The sequence below is a fragment of the Cnephaeus nilssonii genome (genome assembly GCF_951640355.1).
Source record: "Cnephaeus nilssonii genome assembly, chromosome: 9".
Classification (NCBI taxonomy): Eukaryota; Metazoa; Chordata; class Mammalia; order Chiroptera; family Vespertilionidae; genus Cnephaeus; species Cnephaeus nilssonii.
Window position 1 is genome coordinate 61,505,689 of NC_137080.1, and position 19,490 is coordinate 61,525,178.

Genomic DNA, 19,490 nt, shown 5'->3' on the forward strand with positions numbered 1-19,490 from the left:
GCACAAGCCTAGACTCAGAATCTGGGAGCCAACGGGAAACAAACCTTTTTGGTTAATAATTCCAACTTCTTGTGATCAGGCATTCATTTTTAACCATTACAAAATAAGTAAATACATCAAAAGCTGCAATGGGTCTCAAAATGTTAGGAAAAAGTGGCTCTCCAGGAAAGTTTTCCATTCCAGCTTTTCCACCTTACAAGTCATGTACATTTAGATTTTCTTCATATAGTAATAGGTTTTAAATCACATTTAGCTGAAAGCCACGGAGCAGATATTCTGTATGTCTAAAATGTCCGTGTGGACACCAGCTAGGGAACATGCTAGGGTGAAATATGAATTTTGAACCCATACTACCTTGTCTTCCATAATATTTCCACTTTTGCAGACTGATGCAGCTTAAAGCCATGGCATTTTTCATGGGTGACAGGCAGAAGGCAGTTAGGTTATCCATGACATCCAGCACTAAACTAAGGACTTGTCCCAAGATGTCTCTTCCATCTCTGACCATCATCCTATCTGCCTATCCCTGATCAAATTAAAAGGCTCTTCATTCCCTGCAGGAGAATCCAAATTACTATGCTGAACGTGGCAGCTAAATATCATGATAAGACACTGCCTTTCTTTCCAGCCTCATCTTAACACCAGTTTTTTACCATCCCCCTCCTTTGCACTCTACTTTCTCACGGTTAGTCTTTATAAGTAATGCCTCCTCCATCCGGAATGCCCTTCCCTGAGATTCATTTTGCAAACATCATGAAAAATTCTCTCTACCCTCTGGGCTAATGCCTGGGGCCCACTGTTGTCATAACACTATTACTCTGTCTTGAGATTGTTTGTTTATATGTCTATGACCTCTGTTGTCTCCATTCCTCCCTCCTTGCCCTTCACCACCCTCACTAACACCAGGCTATGAGCTTCCCCTTATAAAGGCAGAAACTGTTGCTTTCATCTCTGTAGCCTTACCTCCTAATACAGAGCTTGGGATGCAGCAACTACTCAGTACTTGTTTGTAGAAATTCAATGGAAAATAGAAGCATCCATGGGATTACATAACTGTGAACTATGTTTATGGATGGCCCAAGCATCTTATTGAGCAAGGCCAGGGGACAAACAGGCCCCTACTTCTCATACTCCAGTGCTTACCCCCTCTCAACTGGAGAAGAGCTAAAAGAAAAACATTCTTAACCCCCAACCTCTCCCTGCATCAGCATAGTCAATAAAATGTAGACCTTCATTTCTACAAACTTCAAAGAGAAAGCATCAGCATGGGGTATTTACAAACCAGAAAAGCACTTAGACATGGACTATTAGATAGAATGCATTTTTAAAATAGTCTGTTATCTTTTCTATTTGTTCTTTGAAATATTCTCTTCAGCAAATCCTTAGCCTAGTCAGAGTAATGTCAGAATTGGATAATTGGCCATAGACTGTCTTCACTCACCTGTGAATTTTCTAAGCACCTAAAACTACCTGATGTAGAGTAATACAATTAAATTATAATTTTTTTTAAATCTTAGTTGTAGTCTTGTTTCTGCCAAGCACTAGCCATTAAAATTTGGGGATCACTTCCCTGACCTTAGATTCCTCATTTAGAAATTAAAAATGACCTCCAAGTCCCTTTCCAAATCTATTTCTACATAGAGAAATAATACCACTGTACAAGTCTTCATGTTCTATACGTATTAACTCATTTTATTTTCACATAAATCTACAAGTTAAGTAATATTATTTCTATATTTTTTACAAGTCAGGATACTGAGGCAAGATGAAATTAGCTAAATGCTCAACAATGTCATACAATAACTGGCAGAGCCAAGATTCAAACTCAGGCAGCCTGGCACCAGAGAACCCCTGCTCTTAGCTACAAATCTCTAGTTTCTATTTTTCCCAAATACACATACTTACGGGGAAAAGATTTTGTATCATTATCAAATAAACATGCCCCTTCTAGCCTCTGAAATATTCATTAGTCAAAGAAGAGTGTATCTTACTTGGTCTTGTTGCAGAGACCTGCTGGTTCCATTGCACGGGTCTCTGGCTTCTCTCAGATGGACCCCCCTCTGCTTCGAGCATCTGTTCCCCTCCCAGGCCCCTGGGTAGTCTGAATACCTCAAAGCCAGCCATCACATAACCAACCAGCCTCACCACAGCCCAACACTTGCATTAGCACAGTCATTTGGACCTAATCGGGAATTAATGGGCAGTGCTTTGCAGTAATTTAATTTCCACAATAAACTTAATGAGCAATTTAATACAGATGTCAAAAGGAATGCATAGTTGTTGTCTGAATGCTTTCTCCTGTGCAAACATTCAGGAGAACTCAACACAGCTGCCTTTTTATAGCCCCGTTAACGTACGTTCTGGCAGAATCAGGGAGGCCCCTGTGCATTTAGTGTTATTAATAAGGTTAACTGGACACTTAATTAGTAATTTAGTGGTTAGTGCTCCATGATTGGAAGGTTCCCAGAAGATTATTTAGCAGAATTAACTGAAGACCTTTGTCATCTCCTCCCTAGACGCCTCCTGCGCCCTCCTAAGCAAAGCTGCTTCTTAATCCATCAGAGGCAGGTTCACAAAGAGGACATAGGCACAGGCAATAAACCCGCTCCACTGGAGCCGCTGCCGTGAGCACCCAGGAGGGGCGGACAGCTCTCCGGGCCGTGCACCCCACTGCCTACACCAGTGGTCGGCAAACTCATTAGTCAACAGAGCCAAATATCAACAGTACAACGACTGAAATTTCTTTTGAGAGCCAAATTTTTTCAACTTAAACTTCTTCTAACGCTACTTCTTCAAAATAGACTCGCCCAGGCCGTGGTCTTTTGTGGAAGGACCACACACAAGGGGCCAAAGAGCCGCATGTGGCTCGTGAGCCTCAGTTTGCCGACCACGGGCCTACACTAATAGTTGTGGGATTCCATGGGAGCAGTTCTGTACTTGATTGATTGTATTCACATGCATCACAGCATCTCTGGAATCCTGGACGAGAAAGAGAGATGAGTTGGGGTCTGAATCTTCTGCTCCAGAAACTATAGCTCATTCTTCAACATTCAGTCCTAGGTGCTGTAACTGGGATGGCATGACAAACTTTGTGGCTCAAAACTATTTGTCACAGGAGACCAGAGCAGACCCGAAGCATGGACACAGCTCTCTCCCACCTGCCCCATCATAGACCAGCTCTGCAGAACCCAATCTCCTAGCTAGCTCATGGTGGAGTACGAGTGACACCACAGAAACTTATTCCAGGCCCCCTGCCGCTGACCACGATGGGGACCCTCTTCCTGTCCCTCCCCACGTTGAGTCTTTCTAAAACAACTACTGAAGGCTTACTCTGCCCCTGCCAGGCTCCAGGCTGTGTGGCCCTTGAGGAAGTAAAAGATAATGGGGCAATCAAGGAGCTAGTAATCCAGTAGGAGACTAGTAAATAGACAAAATATCGCTGCCTCTCTCCCCACTGTGTGTCAGGTACGTATTAGTTATTCCTTACAGCAGCCTTATGATATAGGTGCTATTACCTCATTTTGGTTAAGGAAACCAAGATTCAAGGAATTAAGTAATAAACTCAAGGTCATACAACTAGAAAGTTGAGAACCAATATCTGAACTCAAGCTTATACATTTATCTCCTCATCACTCAAGCTTATACATTTATCTTCATCACTGTAGTTGCTACACACAGAGTATTTTAAAATTGGTGCAAGAAAATGTGACTAAGAAGATAAATCAGTCTGCTGAGAGAAAAAAAAAAACCATGATACATTCCAAAGCCCAATGTAAGTGATTTGGGGATTATCTGTGCATCACCGCTCTAGTCCTTGGCATAGATAATGTGGATTTGGCAGTAATTTTAGATACAGTGACAATGCAGTGGCATGCTGGTGAGTTTAGAGAAGAAAATATGCACTCAACTTGATTAAACAAAATGTGCTGAGTCCCTACTATGTGGATGACAATCTGATAGGCACTGGGAAGGAGAGAGATAAAGATGAATAAGTAAGCCATGATCCCTGAGCCCAAGGAGCATAATTTCTGTAAGAGACACAACATGCACCTCCCAGACAGTTTAATGGAACATACAATAATATGTTCTAGAGTGGTAGGGAGAAGAAATAATTGAACCTGACTTTAGGGCCCTACAAATACCTTTCAATAGAAAAGATATTTGAGCTGGCTTTGAAAGATGGGTCGGGGGAGGGGGATGGTCAATGAACAGAAGGTAGAAGATGCACCTTGGACTGAAAAGAAAAAAATGGATAGATGTCTGGAAGAAGTACGTATTGTATTTGGGGAGAGACAGTGGTGAGTTTAATGTGACTAGAGGAGACAATATTGTCCACGGGGGTAAATGGCAGGAAGTGCAAATGGTAAGGTACTTGGGGAGAGAGGGTAAACTGTGGAGGGTCTTAAATGCCATTCTAAAGTAGTACTAGTAGATCTTAGTCAATGGGCAGTGCAGCCCATCAAGAGATTTTTAGTGAAGAGCGACAGATATAGAATGATCAACTTGGAAAAATATTGTGATTAAAAAGACATCTCCCAATTTTCCCCCACCCCAACTCATTAAAAAAAAAAAGAAGAAGAACATTTCTCTTCCTCCCACACACACACCCAGAAAATGATTTCGGTAATACAGGAAGGGCGTTAGGTAGGGACATGCTGGGCATGGGAATAAGACGAATATGATGGAAATAAAAGGCATGTAGGATTCAAACAAACAGGCAAGGTGACTGGATGTGAGGGGCACAGAGGAGAGGTATCTGGGGATGCTGGGCTCTCTTGCATGGAAGGTGAAGAGTGTTCATAATCCTGACTGAGATAGAGCACCCAGGAGGAAAGACAGACTTGGAGGAAGAGAATTACCCTGGTTTGCGCATATGTAATTAGTGACAAATGTTGGGATATTCATGTGGAGAACTCAAAGTTGTATGTCAGGTGGCCATTGAAGCCATGGGAGAAAATGGGATCCCCAAGGAGAGGCAGATGGAAGTGGGCACAGGGAAGGGAGGACAGGGCCGAGGCCCTATTCACCTCTTTAGCCTCCCTCACTGTCACCCTGCTCTCCCTCCCACGCTTCACTGCTAGACTGCCGTGTCTTCCTCTTGGTTTTGCTTGCCTCCCAGGCTTCATACAAGTAAGTAGGATGGGTAGTGCCTGTTCATTTAGGTGACAATGTCCGGAGAGCCTAGCACAGAGTCTATAGTCGAGCTTACTGAATAAATGGGAGCGTGAGTGAGATGAAGAGGTTGACTGCACAAACTTGCAGAATCCTTATAGCTTTAATGCAGAGCGGAGACAGGAATAGGATAAAGATGTACAGAGTTGTCAGAGAGATGGGAGAAGAACCAGAAAAAAGGCAGGGAAACCATGCAGAAAGAAAAAAAAATGTCTTGGGATTTGGAGAGAGGAGAGACAATGGCCTAGAGAGAACCTTCCCTCCTGGGGATCGAAGGGCAGAAGCAAGACTGTCGTAGGTTGGGAAGTAATTGAGTATAACAATTGAGAAATATTCTGATAATATGCCTCATTAGCAAGGTCAAATTAAATGAGAAAATGTATTGTGATTTCACATACATCTAAGAGCCAATGTAATGTATTGCATTAGAATCTGCTACTAACATTTTATTTAGGTAATTTGACTTTAATAATTCCTTTACCACTATAGATATTTCCAAATCATATAGCTCAATTCAGAAAATATTATAGCTACTCTGTGTGTATAAATAAAAATACTGTGGCCAAAAAATTTTCTTCCGAATACCAACTTAAAGTTATTACATGTTTTATGTAAAGTAACCACTAAAGCAAGTCAGAACTATCCAATTACAGCTTTCCAGCTGTAAAATAAATAGCAAAAACACATTCCTCCAGGTTTCAGAAATAACCAAGAATAAATCTGGCCTCGATCATTATATCAATTCTCCATTTTTATTTTTTCCCCTAACTCATCAAAAGTATTTATTCTCTTTCCGATAGTTAAGACCTTACCCAGTAGAACCAAGGAGTATTTCATAATTTTTTTTCTCTCTACAGATGCAAAAGGTATTTAAGAAACTTCCAGGATTCAAAGAAATTCATGTGTTAGGATTTAGGTAAGTAAGAGAGCAGGACTCTAATCAATTTTTAAGTTACTTTCTTCCTAGCCTCTTTTAAAAGTGACATCATGAGGATTATAAAGTCTCCTTTCCCCCGATTGTTTAGCTCTGCCCAATCCCAAACACTGAATACATTTCAGATAAAGGAATTATCTAATTAGAACATGACCCGAGGTGATGTTTTCAGGGGTCACGCAGGAGCTGCATTCCTTTCTCCCGCTGGAGTCAGACACATGGCTCTCTCAGAGAGCTCACCTGCTGTCCTTGGCAATGTTATTAACAAACCTCTTAGGAAAATTCCTCAGTACAGACAAGTCAAAAAAAGTAGCAATTGGTGTCTGATTGCCTGGCTGCCTATCGATGCTAAATATCATCATTGTCTAAACCAATCAAGTGTGGTGGTTGCCAGAGGGAAGGGGGTGGGGGAAAGTGGGGGTCCTAATGTATGGTGACAGGAGAAGATTTGACTCTGGGTAGTGGGCACATGGTGCAATATACAGATCTTGTAACATAGAAAGCCACACCTGAAACCTGTATGATCATGTTGACCAATGTCACCCCAATCAATTTAATTTAAAAAAATAAACAAGTAATTAATTTTAAAATTTGAAACAATAAATAAATAAAATAAACAAATCAAGCTGAACCAAGAGAGCTAGTAACAGTGGAGCCTACAGGGGAGTGGGGTTGGAGGAATGGAGTGGACAGAGACGGGGTGGAAGCAGGACTTCCCAAAATATTTTATGTTATTTCAACGTCTGAACCATAGTAATACAGTACCAGGCAAAAACTATTAAGTGAAAAAGTATTATAATAATTATAAAAAAATTGTTAAGTGAAAATTTTCAATAAAAGAAATGAAATAATCAAATAGCACCACACTGCAACAGGGTCTGATCATATTCCCTTGGCAGGTCTACATCCATCAGCATCACAACATTCTAACGTGGGTTCATCATTTTTGGCAAGATTTTTGCATCTTTTTCTTAAGTTCTCATTATTCAAAACATCTACAAGTGGGGCCACATATGTTTTACTTTTTTTCTTAATGCTCCACAGGGTAAACATCAGCCCTGGTATGACAGAGTGTGATTCCATGCCGGAGGGGATTTGTAAAGTCCTCCCCGGCTCCCTTACCGTCTATCGTCTTAAAGCAAAAAGGTGCCCAGAGCCAGGGCTCCACACACTCACAAAGCGTACTTCTGGGGGAGCTCCACCAGTTTATTGCTTTTGAAGTTATCGGGCCCCCTGATCTGCACAATTCCAGAGGAAGGAAACATTGAAAAGTGAAAGTTATAAAAGGTGAAACCCTTCCTATTTGCCAAAGCAGACTCAATTTTCTTTATTTCAACATGCCGCCCCACAGTATTCCATGTGAAATCAGATGGATTTTAAAAAAAAAAAAATGGTGATGGGAGGATATTCTGCATAGATGGCAAGGTCTTCTGGATAAACCACTGCAGTTAAAGAACAAATTTTTTTTCTTTACTTTTATTTATTTATTTTTAATTTCTTTATTGATTAAGGTACACATATTTGTCCTCATCCCCCAATTCCCATCTCAAACCCCTCCCCATGCATGCCCCCACTCCCCTGTTGTCCGTGACCACTGGTTAGGCTTATATGCATGCACACTAGTCCTTTGGTTGATCTCTCCCCCTTACCCCCACCCTCCCCTACCTTCCCTCTGAGGTTTGACAGTCTGATAGATGCTTCCCTGTCTCCGGGTCTGTTTTTCTTCATCAGTTTATGTTGTTCATTATTTCCCCTAGATGAGTGAGATCATGTGATACTAGAAATACACTTATAAGAACCGAAAATGAGACAAGCAATAATGGTTATGCTGAGAGGCAAATGAATCAGTCTGTAGTGAGTTTCTTTCTGGGCCAACAATTCTTTTGAGTCCCAATTTCAACAAAAAAAGTCCCAAAAGTGTTCCTATCATTTTCTCAGCTTTAAGTTAAAAATGTGTTCTTCTCACAAAAGAACAAATTTTTAACTTAAAGCTGAGAAAATGATAGGAACGCTTTTGGGACTTTTTTTTTGTGAATGTTCAAGTGCTCATTATTTCCTCCTTTCAAATAAATGTAAAACTAATAATAATAATAAATATATTTCAGAACAAAATAAAAATGTTAGGCTGATTAACTTTTCAAGGTAAAAGGTTTAAAGATATATCCCTTGAAGCTGCATCTTTCCATGTGTTTATCTCTGCAAGAATTTATTCTTATTTCTTCCAAAGATGTGCTCCCAATGATTTCTATTATGTGATTTCTATTTAGTCTCCAAGAAGAAAAAAACATTTGGCCCAAATACAATAAATGCTATGCTATGAGTACCACAAACTTTTAATCATTAATAAGGATGCTTAGCATATTGTAGAGTAAAATCATTATGAAGGAAATTGCTTTCTCATGGAGCCAGATCCCTACAGAAGACCTAACACCCTATGTCTCCTAGTACTGTCTCACAGCCACTCATTCGTATAAAACCTGATCTACAATTTAATAAGTGCTTTTATATCAGTAACCTCATTCAATCCTCTCAACACAACTGGGAACTAGTTAGGACATCTATTATTAACACCATTAAAGGGATGAACAGTGAAAGATTCACTTTATATATTGCCTTATCTCTTGAAGCATATATGGGAAGTTATTAACAATCATTCAATCTAGTTGGAGGGTATACTCCTTCAAAGACTTGCACATCAATGTCCATAGCAGCATTATTTGTAATAGCCAAGAACTGGAAATAACCCAAATGTCCATCAACAGAGCATTAATAGTCCTGACCGGTTTGGCTCAGTGGATAGAGCATCAGCCTGCGGACTGAAGGGTCCCAGGTTCGATTCCGGTCAAGGGCATGTACCTTGGTTTCGGGCACATCCCCAGTAGGAGGTGTGCAAGAGGCAGCTGATCAATGTTTCTCTCCCATTGATGTTTCTAACTCTCTCTCCCTCTCCCTTCCTCTTTGTAAAAAAAACAATAAAATCTAAAAAAAAGACAAAAACACAGAGCATTAATAAACGAATTGTGGCATATTCTTACCATAGACTACTACTTAGCAAAGCAACTATTGGAATACACAACATGAATTTGCCTCAAAATAATTAAGTGAACGATGCCAGACAAAATGGAGTACATTATGATTCCACTTACATTTAACTCCAAAAAAATGCAAACTAATCTATAGTGACAGAAAACAGATCAGCAGTTGCTTGGGGAGGGTGAGTCAGGGAAGGAATGGAGGGAAGGATTACACAGGGGTACCAGCAAGCCCCTGTGATGAAATGTGCTCACTATCTTGATTGCCATAATTGATTCGCTGGTGTACAGGAGTGTCAATCTTATTAAATTGTATACCTTTCACATGTGAAGTTTGTTTCATGACAACCTTTAAAAATGAGCAGGACTGGGGTCTTAGCCCAGAAAGCCTGGGCCTCTCTCTCATGGATTACAACTACTAGTATTACTGAAAGTAAGCAGGAGGCCCGCTCCGGATGAATGTCAAGTTAGTACGGGAAGAATCCCCTCCCCTCAGAGCATCCCAGTGAGATAGTCATAGGTTCTCTCTTGTGTTCCCAGAAGGAAAGCAGAGTCCATTCAGTCCTGTTACATCCAGGGATGAAAGCAACATGAAACCCCATCCCACGAGTAGAGTGCCTTTGTTGGCAACTCTCATTTGCAATGAAAAAAAAAAAATGAGTATAGCTTCTACATTAAATTCATATATTTATTTTGGAGGAGTCCAAAATGTAGTTGTCAGTTTGGTGACTAAATGACCTTTTTGCAGGCATGAGTGGGTGGTGGTGTGGCAAAATGAGCCCAGGCTTGAGGTCAGGCAGGCCAGGGTTTGAATCCTGGCTCTGCCTCTTTCCACTGACAAGTTCCCTCCCTACCTGTTTTCTGTGCAATGGGATTGATTGTGCTGTTGAAGAGATTAAAAGAGGATGCAAGTGAACTGCTTGATGCAGACCACCCACTCAGTCAACAGCTGTTTGTTTGTTTTTGCAACCAGGTCCATGTGAATTGTACCATTCCCTCAAGGTTTACTGATTACAGCAATTCAAAAAACAATCAGTCAACAAAACAACAGCTCCAGAGTCCAGCCTTAGATAAATTACCTTCAGAATTAAACTAATCATTTAATGCTATTTACAGGGTCTAGAAATTAATTTATAAAATACATTTTAAAAACTTCCTGGCACCAGCACTATCCAAAAATGTAAAGATGTATAGGAGATATATTTGCAATCTCTTTAGGAGGAATATGAGCAACTCAAAGAGTTTAAGAAGACCAAAAGAGCCCCTGGATCCGGGTGAGGCCGCGCCCCTGGGTCCGGGCAAGACCAAACCAGAGGGAGTCAGACCTGCATTACCACCATTTGTTCACCATCCAAAACTGAAAAGTCAGTGCTGACATGTACACATAAGGAACTGGTGGACATTGAAATTGGGTCTCAAAAGAACTGTTGGTCCAGAAAGAAACTCACTACAGACTGATTCATTTGTCTGTCAGCATAACTATTATTGCTTGTCTCACATTCGGTTCTTATAAGTATATTTCTAGTAACACATGATCTCACTCATCTAGGGGAAATGATGAACAACATAGACTGAGGAACAAGAACAGACCCAGAAACAAGGAGGCATTGATCGGACTGTCGGGCCTCAGAGGAAGGGGAGGGGAGGGTGGGGGTAGGGGTAGGGGGGAGAGATCAACCAAAGGACTTGTGTGCATGCATACGAGCCTAACCAATGGTTAAGGACAATAGGGGGGTGGGGGCATCCGTGGGGAGGGGTGTGGAATGGGAATGGGGGATGGGGACAAATATGTGACACCTTAATCAATAAAGAAATTTAAAAAAAAAAGACCAAAAGTACATATAATCTTTGAACTAAAGCTCAAATCCTAATCTGAAACATCAGATAATGATGTTTACTTTCTGAGATGTATATAGTTCTCAAAGTTTCCATCCAAATTCTGATAAGAATTTATACATTTCCTTCAAAGCTTTGGGCAAATATGGAAAGAATTTTTTGTATATGAAATGATACATTGAATGTCTCCATAAATTTCATAAAAATTTTTACTTCCTTGCATGTTACCATTGTGCATGATGAAATGAAGACCAAAGAAAGAAAGAGATGGGTAATTTGGACTTTTTTTGTTAATTTAAATTCTTTATTGTTTAAAGTATTATGGACTTTTCTTTTAATGTTTTGAAATATAGTACATTTTCCCCATAAATGTATATGCTGATCTTTTACAAATAATGTTTACATATAAAGTTTAGGATACCTCAATGACTTTTTAATGGTTTCTTATTTAAATGGGAGTAACTGACCCATTATTCAGTGGGGGGGGGGGGGGGGTAACTCTCAAGTCAAAATCATTCCATGAGATAAAACTCAAAATCTAATTAGATAAACATAAAGGCATATAAGGGTGATGCAAGGATGTTTCACAAAAAAAAATGCCATTTATGATAGGAAGTTGTCTGCCTGAATGCATGCTTTTACATGAAACCAACCTGTCTGGATTAAAGCCGATAAATTTGCTCCTTGATTTCAAGGTCAGTTTGACCTGGGAAAGGGCCCACTAGATCTAAGCAAGTTCAGTAATAAGAACCCAGCTTTCGCTCCTATAACTGACTAGTGAAATAATGAACTACAGACTGACTGTATGGCCCAAAGAACTGCCAAGGATACACATTATCAGTTCCTGTGGCCTTTAAAACACTTTGCATCCCTCTGAGTGGATTTAAACGAGAAGGTAAAACCTGATCTTAGAGGACATAGTTACAGAGAATTTGATTTTATTTTTACATGCAAAAAGGCATTGAGTCAATAAATATTATAATAAATATAGTTAATTATATGCTACTTCCCTTTCTCCTTTCTCACACCTTCTTTCTGAGATGTTATTTTTAAAGAACCTTGGGGGAAAGATTATGTTTAATTTAGGATTTTATTTTTTAACTTATAAATACTTCTTGGGAAAAAAGTAGAAGAGAAATATCTTCTTGATTCAGTCCTCTTTAATGTGGACTTAACACTCATCCTGACATTTTAATTTAGAACTAAAATACATGTCAATTTTTTCCACATTTCAAATTTGTTATAAACAATGAAATTACTTTTGAAGTGGGATATTCAAGAGGTTGAAGCTGTCCTGAAGCTTCGTAGCAACATAGTAACCATCTTACCAAGGCATAGAACAATGGCCTTGGGTGTGATGACTCCTCTGCTTCTACAGTTCAAGCTCCATAGAGGTGCGACTTATGGCCGTCTTTAAGAGAGACAGTGCAGAAGCAAAAAGTCCTGCAAATGACCTGCTGTCTTTTGATTCCAACAAAATTGAAAGCAAAGGAGTCCTTTATGGAATGACAGAGGAGGACAAGCAACCAGAAACCTATCTCACAGCATTAGACCTCAAAAAGCTGATCAGCAGAGCGCTACAGGAAGACAAATCCTTGCACGTGGGGACAATTCAGTTCACTGACGGTCAGTTGGCAATTTCATAGTTCTGGGTTTATCCTCATTCTGACGGAGAGACTAGGAGTTGTGAATGTCTCATGGTCACTGTCATTTTTATTGGGCCTTGTAGAATCTATCATTTCTGTGACAGGCACATCATGTATGGTGTCATTTCTGTCTTTCCTCACTCCAACGTGTGTCTCATTTGATGAGCCTTTGGTGACCACTTCACACCAAGAATAGCTCTAGGAGAAGCCAAGAATGTCAGTCAAGTCCAGTTCGACCACCCAGTTAGAGCCCAGGGAGAGAGAGGAACCCCTGGACAGTTCTGTTCCCCTGGCAAAACCCAGATTCCCTTATTAGTAAATTGATCAGGTCCTAAAAGGAAACAGACGGCACATTCAAATTAGGGTCATGTGAGACTAGTTTGGTAAAGGGACTATTTATAAAGGTTTCCCTAATGTCCAAAGGAACAGAACAGTTCCCTGGGCCTAGAAGCAGCAAGGCCCCATTACGACCTCCTGGCCTGAAGGGTTGCCTAATGCACTAAGCCATCCCAAAAAAACAGAGGGCAAGCAATCATTGATATAGCCCATATAAGACAACCTCCTGGAGCAGAAAGTAGTGGGAAGAGAAGTGGAGCGTGGATCTAAAGAAGTCAACCAGATAATCAGGCACACTCAAAATCTGCAGTGGGTGCCTGGAGGGACCCAGGAGCCTGGAACTCAGCTCCTCAGTAGGCCCAGTACTCCTGGCTTAGTAGACGGACAACAGAAATGCCATTTTAGTGTGACATGGCATGAAACTAGCATTCTCCGCCAGTTCTGTCTCTCTGGTGTATATAGGCAAACTCAACACTGAAAAGCTTCACAAAAATCTCTTGGTACAATGCGCAGGGTAAGAGAATCTACTAGACAAGAAAAGGTGAACTTCAGACTCATCTCAGAGACCATCTGGTTTGTCTCTTTATTGAATCCTCTGGGAGGTTCTGAGAATCAGGCTTCAGCTTTTTTTTTTTTTAATTTTATTGATCTTTTACAGAGAGGAAGGGAGAGGGATAGAGAGATAGAAACATTGATGAGAGAGAAACATCGATCAGCTGCCTCCTGCACGCTCCCTACTGGGTATGTGCCCGCAACCAAGGTACGTGCCCTTGATCGGAATCGAACCTGGGACCCTTGAGTCCACAGGCCGATGCTCTATCCACTGAGCCAAACTGGTTAGGGCTTTGGCTTGAAAGTAGGACTCTGCAAATGGTTCTTGGTTGCAGTATTTATTCAAGCCATTTCTCTCTTTGTCAGTTCAGTTATGTTTTCACCCTCACTGGCCTAGCCAATCAGCCTGTCTGCTTAGTCCGAATCTGTACAATAAAACTAAACACCCTAAAAACCCACCTTAATAACTGCTCTTATCACGTAAGCATGCAAGACACACTCCTTGCATCTGTCCTTCAATTTATCATTCAGATCAATGACCCTTAGCTTATGTGACATGACTTCTTAATGATCTGTTGCACCATTCCTTAAGAACTGATTGTTGTCACATTTTCCACCCTAGCTGTTTTACTGCCCAAACACAAAAGGAAAGTGAGAAAATAAAATAAAAACACTCAAATCTTGTGATTTTTCATCCACAGAATTTGTTGGGTCATTGCCTGGCTCTGATCCCAACAGCCAGTCGGTGCTGCCTACACTCCTTGCTGGTTTCACAAAGGTGAGTTTGTTGTCCTTTTGTTCTTCAAATAGAAACAAAACCTCAAAAATGTTCCAACAACAAAAAAGACTGAACAGAGAAAACTCTCCTCTGCAGTACTTAGTGCTTTTTATAGGCAGTACTTGATTACTCACTTTCCATATCTGTATTCATAAAACACAGAAAATGTATATACACTTTAACAGCTAATAGGTCAATTTTGAAAATGAAATATATTTTTAATAAACACTGATTTTATACTTACTCAAAGGGTGTGTATACTTTTTTAAGGGACATCCTAAAATTTAAAGTTTCCTTCAATGTAGTCAGATCTTTGTTTCAAATAGAGTCAAGATTTGCTCTGATTTTGATAAAAAATAAACACATGTTCATGAAGTGAAAAGAATACGTAAAGCAGAATATTTCATTTAACTTCCAGAAATAAACATAAACATAATTTACAAGTTGGTTCTTAAGGTCTTATCTATATCCTGGTATTTATTTATGGGGATCTCATAAGTACAAAGTAACATCTTAGGAAGTAAAAATAATAAATTCAGTAATAGTTTTTATGTTTCATTTAAAGCTATGTTCATTTAATTTATGCCAAAAGTTGTCACTGGGATATTCATAAATGAAAGTTCTGACTAAGCTTTATTGCCTCTTTAAATAAAGAATTCATAAATTCAAATATGATTGACATAATTCAAAGTATTTCAGTTATGAGTTAACTCTGCATAGGCAGAGTCAATTAGCCACCCCAATAGAGTTCATATTACCACTGTATTAGTGCATGCATCCTGTTCAGGACATATTGCTCCATCAGAACCTATATCAGAATCCACAGTAGATTCAAGTCAACTAAACTGACTTGCTTAAATTTAAATGAAAAAAAATATGTAGATTATAGCCTTTCTCATATTTAAAAAAAAAAAATGTCCCTTCTCCACATGTCTCTCTAAATTCATTCTTCAGGATGCTACTTTGAGTCCAGAACTTCCTCTTGGTCAGCCCAGGCTCGAGACAGTGGACAGAGAAGGACACAGTCTACCTGGTGAGTTTTTCCTTCCCACAAAGTCTATGTTAGATAACAACATCCTCTTTGAGAAATCCATTTATGACACTACCTCAAAGACCAGTGATAAACCCCCCTTGACCCAGAGAAGCTTTCCTCACCCAGCATTGCCAACAGGACAACAGTCCATTGACTTACCCTCCTCTGAAAAGGAGGACACCCTGCGTGTCCTTCCCTCAGCGCTAGTCCCCAGGATCACAGAGGGCACTAGCAGCCCTTTCCTCGTGGACCTGGGGAGAGAAACTCAAACCAAAGCAGCTCCAACAGCGACCCACACAGAACAGCCATCTCTACTGGGCTTCAAAACTGAGAGTCCATCGGGACAAGGTAGGTCATAAGGCCCAAGTCCACAATGAGGGACTATGGCAACACAGCATTGGGCCTTCACAATCAGTATATGGATTCCTACTTGCCACATACAGGCTGACCATTGATCCTGTCTGTTCTGCTACATGTGTTTCTTTAGCACCAGTTAGGTCATATGTAATTGATCCATAAGGGTGTCAGCAAACATTGAAATCTTCTTGGTTCACTTCTGAATTTCCAAACATGTTCATTTTTTTAGGCAATAGGGTCAAACATTCTCACAATTAAAGAGAAATCTTTAATAACATATGAAGATCTTTTAAAAACCCACCTGAAAATTCTGAAGAAGAGTCTATTTAGTGTGAGAAGTAGCTGATTTAGTGGCTTCAGAAACCCCTATGCTTTCCACTTTATACAGTTCTGTGATGAAACCGTAAGTAAAAATGTCTTTAAGGAAACATGAACCCCAAGATGCAAGGTGGTTAATGATACATTGTGGCTCTAAGTGCAAATGCTGGTAGAGATGTGTTACGGCTGATATTTTAATAGGATTGTTCCTGTCTTGTTAGAGTTCTTCTTTACAAAAGTCCGTAGGTTTTGAGTGGTCCACCTCAATCCTATTTCCCTCATAAACCCTGTATGCAATTAGTATGCAATTTTATGGAATACTAAGTTTTTCACAAATACATACATGTTACAATAGCAGAACCACCTATGCATATTATATTTTATTTGCATGATTACCAGTGAATAAATGTTAACCAGCATTTGTTACAAACCAATTCTGCAGTTAGTGGTTTAAAACCATAATAATTTATTTTTTCCATAAATCTGAAATTTGGGCAGGGACCAGTGGCAACAGCTCTTCTCTGCCCCATTATGTAAACTAGAGTGTCTCAACTGATGTTGAATATCTTTTCCAAAATGTTCTCTTACTTGGCTGGCAAATCAGTGCTCAACCAGAGCTGTTGGCGGGACTCTCATTTCTGCTCTATCTAGGCCTCTCCCAGGGGCTGCTTGGGCTTCCTCACAGCATATCAGCTGGATGCAAAGAGTCAGTATTGCAAGACACAGACAGCTGTCACTCTCTTAAGGGCCAAGAAATAGTGTCACTTGCTCACATTCTAGTGACGAAGCAGCCATGGAGCCCATCTTGATTCAAGAGGAGGGCACACAGAACTTACCTCTTGATGGGAGAGGCATCAAAGAATTTATGGCCAATTTTAACCAACCACATTTCACATCAACCACTATATTGACTTTTAAATCATTTGAGAGTTAGTTTGATAAAACAAAATTGATCTTTTGGTGAAATAATTGATATTAAGTGCTCACTGGATATAATAAGAATATTATATCATAGAACCTTATTATTATAAGATCAGCATTTCAGATAGATTCATAAAAATAATAGTACATCTATGATGAAAGTATTATTGCATTTTCAAAATGGCTTTACTGTTCTCATTTTATTTATACATTCCTTTTACTCGTGAATATAGCATAGATATAATCTAGTTAAGCTACTGTGCTTCACAGATGAGAAAACCAAACCTAGAGATGTGAAGTCCTTGCTCATGGTCACACTACAGCTGGTTCAAGTTTTCTCCACCTATTATACTATGTTTGACTTAGCATTATATATATACTAGAGGCCCAGTGCACAAAATTTGTGCATGGGCGTGGGGGAGGGGGGTGTCCCTCAGCCCAGCCTGCACTCTCTCCAATCTGGGACCCCTTGAGGGATGTCCGACTGCCCGTTTAGGCCAGATCCTATTTGGATTGAGCCTAAACGGGCAATCAGACATCCCTCTCACAATCCAGGACTGCTGGCTCCCAACTGCTCGCCTGCCTGCCTTCCTGATTGCCCCTAACCTCTTCTGCCTGCCAACCTGATCACCCCCTAACCACTCCGCTGCCAGCCTGGTTGATGCCTAACTGCTCCCCTGCCAGCCTGTTTGCCCCTAACTACCCTCTCCTGCAGGCCTGGTCACCCCTAACTGCCCTCCCCTGCAGGCCTGGTCCCCCTCAACTGCTCTCCCCTGCAGGCCTGGGTCCCCCCTAACTGCCCTTGCCTGCAGGCCCGGTCGCCCCCAACTTCCCTCCTCTGCTGGCCTGGTCATCCCTAACTGCCCTCCCTTGCAGGCCTGGTCCCTCCCAACTGCCCTCTCTTGCTGGCCATCTTGTGGTGGCCATCTTGGGGGCAGCCATCTTTGACCACATGGGGGCAGCCATCTTGTGTGTTGGAGTGATGGTCAATTTGCATATTGCTCTTTTATTAGATAGGATAGAGGCCTCGTGCATGGGTGGAGGCTAGCTGGTTTGCCCTGAAGGGTGTCCCGGATCAGGGTGGGGGTTCCCTTGGGGTGTGGGGTGGCCTGGGTGAGGGACCTGTGGTGGTTTGCAGGCTAGCCACGCCCCCGGTGACCCAAGCAGAGGCCCTGGTATCTGGGATTTATTTATCTTCTATAATTGAAACTTTGTAGCCTGTAGTGAAGCCAAGCCTCCTGCTTGCTCCATGGCTGCAGCCATTTTTGTTGGGATTTATTTATCTTCTATAATTGAGACTTTGTAGCCTTAAGCAGAGGCCAAGGCAGGCCAGGGCTGTGGAAACTTGGCTTCTGCATCGCCATGGGCAACTCAAGCCTCCTGCTTTCTCCAGCTCCGTGGCTGCTGCCATTTTTGTTGGGATTGATTTATCTTCTATAATTGAAACTTTGTAGCCTTAAGCGGAGGCCAAGGCAGGCCAGGGCAGGAGGAAAGCTTGGCTTCCTCCATTGCCGGGGAAACCCAAGCCTTCTGCTCTCTCTGTGGCCGCAGCCATCTTGGTTGGGTTAATATGCATACTCACTCCTAATTGGCTGGTGGGCGTGGCTTGTGGGTGTAACAGCGGTATGGTCAATTTGCATATTACTCTTTTGTTAGATAGGATAGACTCATCATTAAAAATATATATTTTCTCAAACTTACTTTTCCCTCAAACCTAGCCTCTTCTTCTCTATTTCATATGCTGTCTTTTTTTTTTTTAATATATTTTATTGACTTTTTACAGAGTGGAAGAGAGAGGGATAGAGAGTTAGAAACATCGATGAGAGAGAAACATCGATCAGCCGCCTCCTGCACACCCCCTACTGGGGATGTGCCCGCAACCAAGGTACATGCCTTTGACCGGAATCGAACCTGGGACCCTTGAGTCCGCAGGCCGACGCTCTATCCACTGAGCCAAACCGGTTTCGGCATATGCTGTCTTTTTTATTTACTATTTTTTTAATAGACTTCTGGGTCTTTACTATCTCACCTCCTAATCACCACAAAGTTTCACAAGTTTTCACTTCTAATCACAGAATAGAGGGACAGAGTTTTCACAAATGGCTTCCTAATTAATCAATTTAGCAACCTCATTTCCATCTTCATTTTACTTGATGTTTCTGGTGTGTGGCTCTTGTTAACCACTCTCATCTTGAAACTTTCCTTTGGTTCTCACAATGCCTTCCTTCCTGGTTCTCCTACTCCCTGACTCCTCCTCCTCCTCAGTCTCCTGCACTGGGGCCTGTCACTAGGTGTGTTTTTTTTATAATTTGTTTATTAAAATCCTACCTTATTAAAAAAAAAAACTGTGATGACTTACAGACATGCATAAAATACAATAAGATTTTATTTTTAAAGACTTGAATAACAATGGAAGAAAAGATAAAACAAAAATAAGTCAGATGGCAGAGTAATGAAAATGCTTTGGAACTAGGTAGAGGTGGTAGTTACACAGCACTGTGAGTTTACTAATTTACAATTACTGAATTTAAAGTGACGAATTTTATGTCATGTTTTACCTCAATATGTCTTTTTA

General features: G+C 40.8%; 1 protein-coding gene across 1 annotated transcript in view; it reads left to right on the top strand.

The window, feature by feature from the left end:
- IMPG1 (interphotoreceptor matrix proteoglycan 1) overlaps positions 1-19,490 on the top strand; it is a gene marked incomplete at both ends in the record, with an annotated part of 113,594 nt that overhangs the window by 40,924 nt on the left and 53,180 nt on the right. Inside the window, 5 exons of the mRNA XM_079781617.1 lie at positions 6,030-6,088; positions 11,225-11,245; positions 12,353-12,600; positions 14,210-14,286; positions 15,241-15,667. Coding sequence (XP_079637743.1) covers positions 6,030-6,088; positions 11,225-11,245; positions 12,353-12,600; positions 14,210-14,286; positions 15,241-15,667 — 832 coding nt within the window. The remainder of the gene's footprint in view (positions 1-6,029; positions 6,089-11,224; positions 11,246-12,352; positions 12,601-14,209; positions 14,287-15,240; positions 15,668-19,490) is intronic.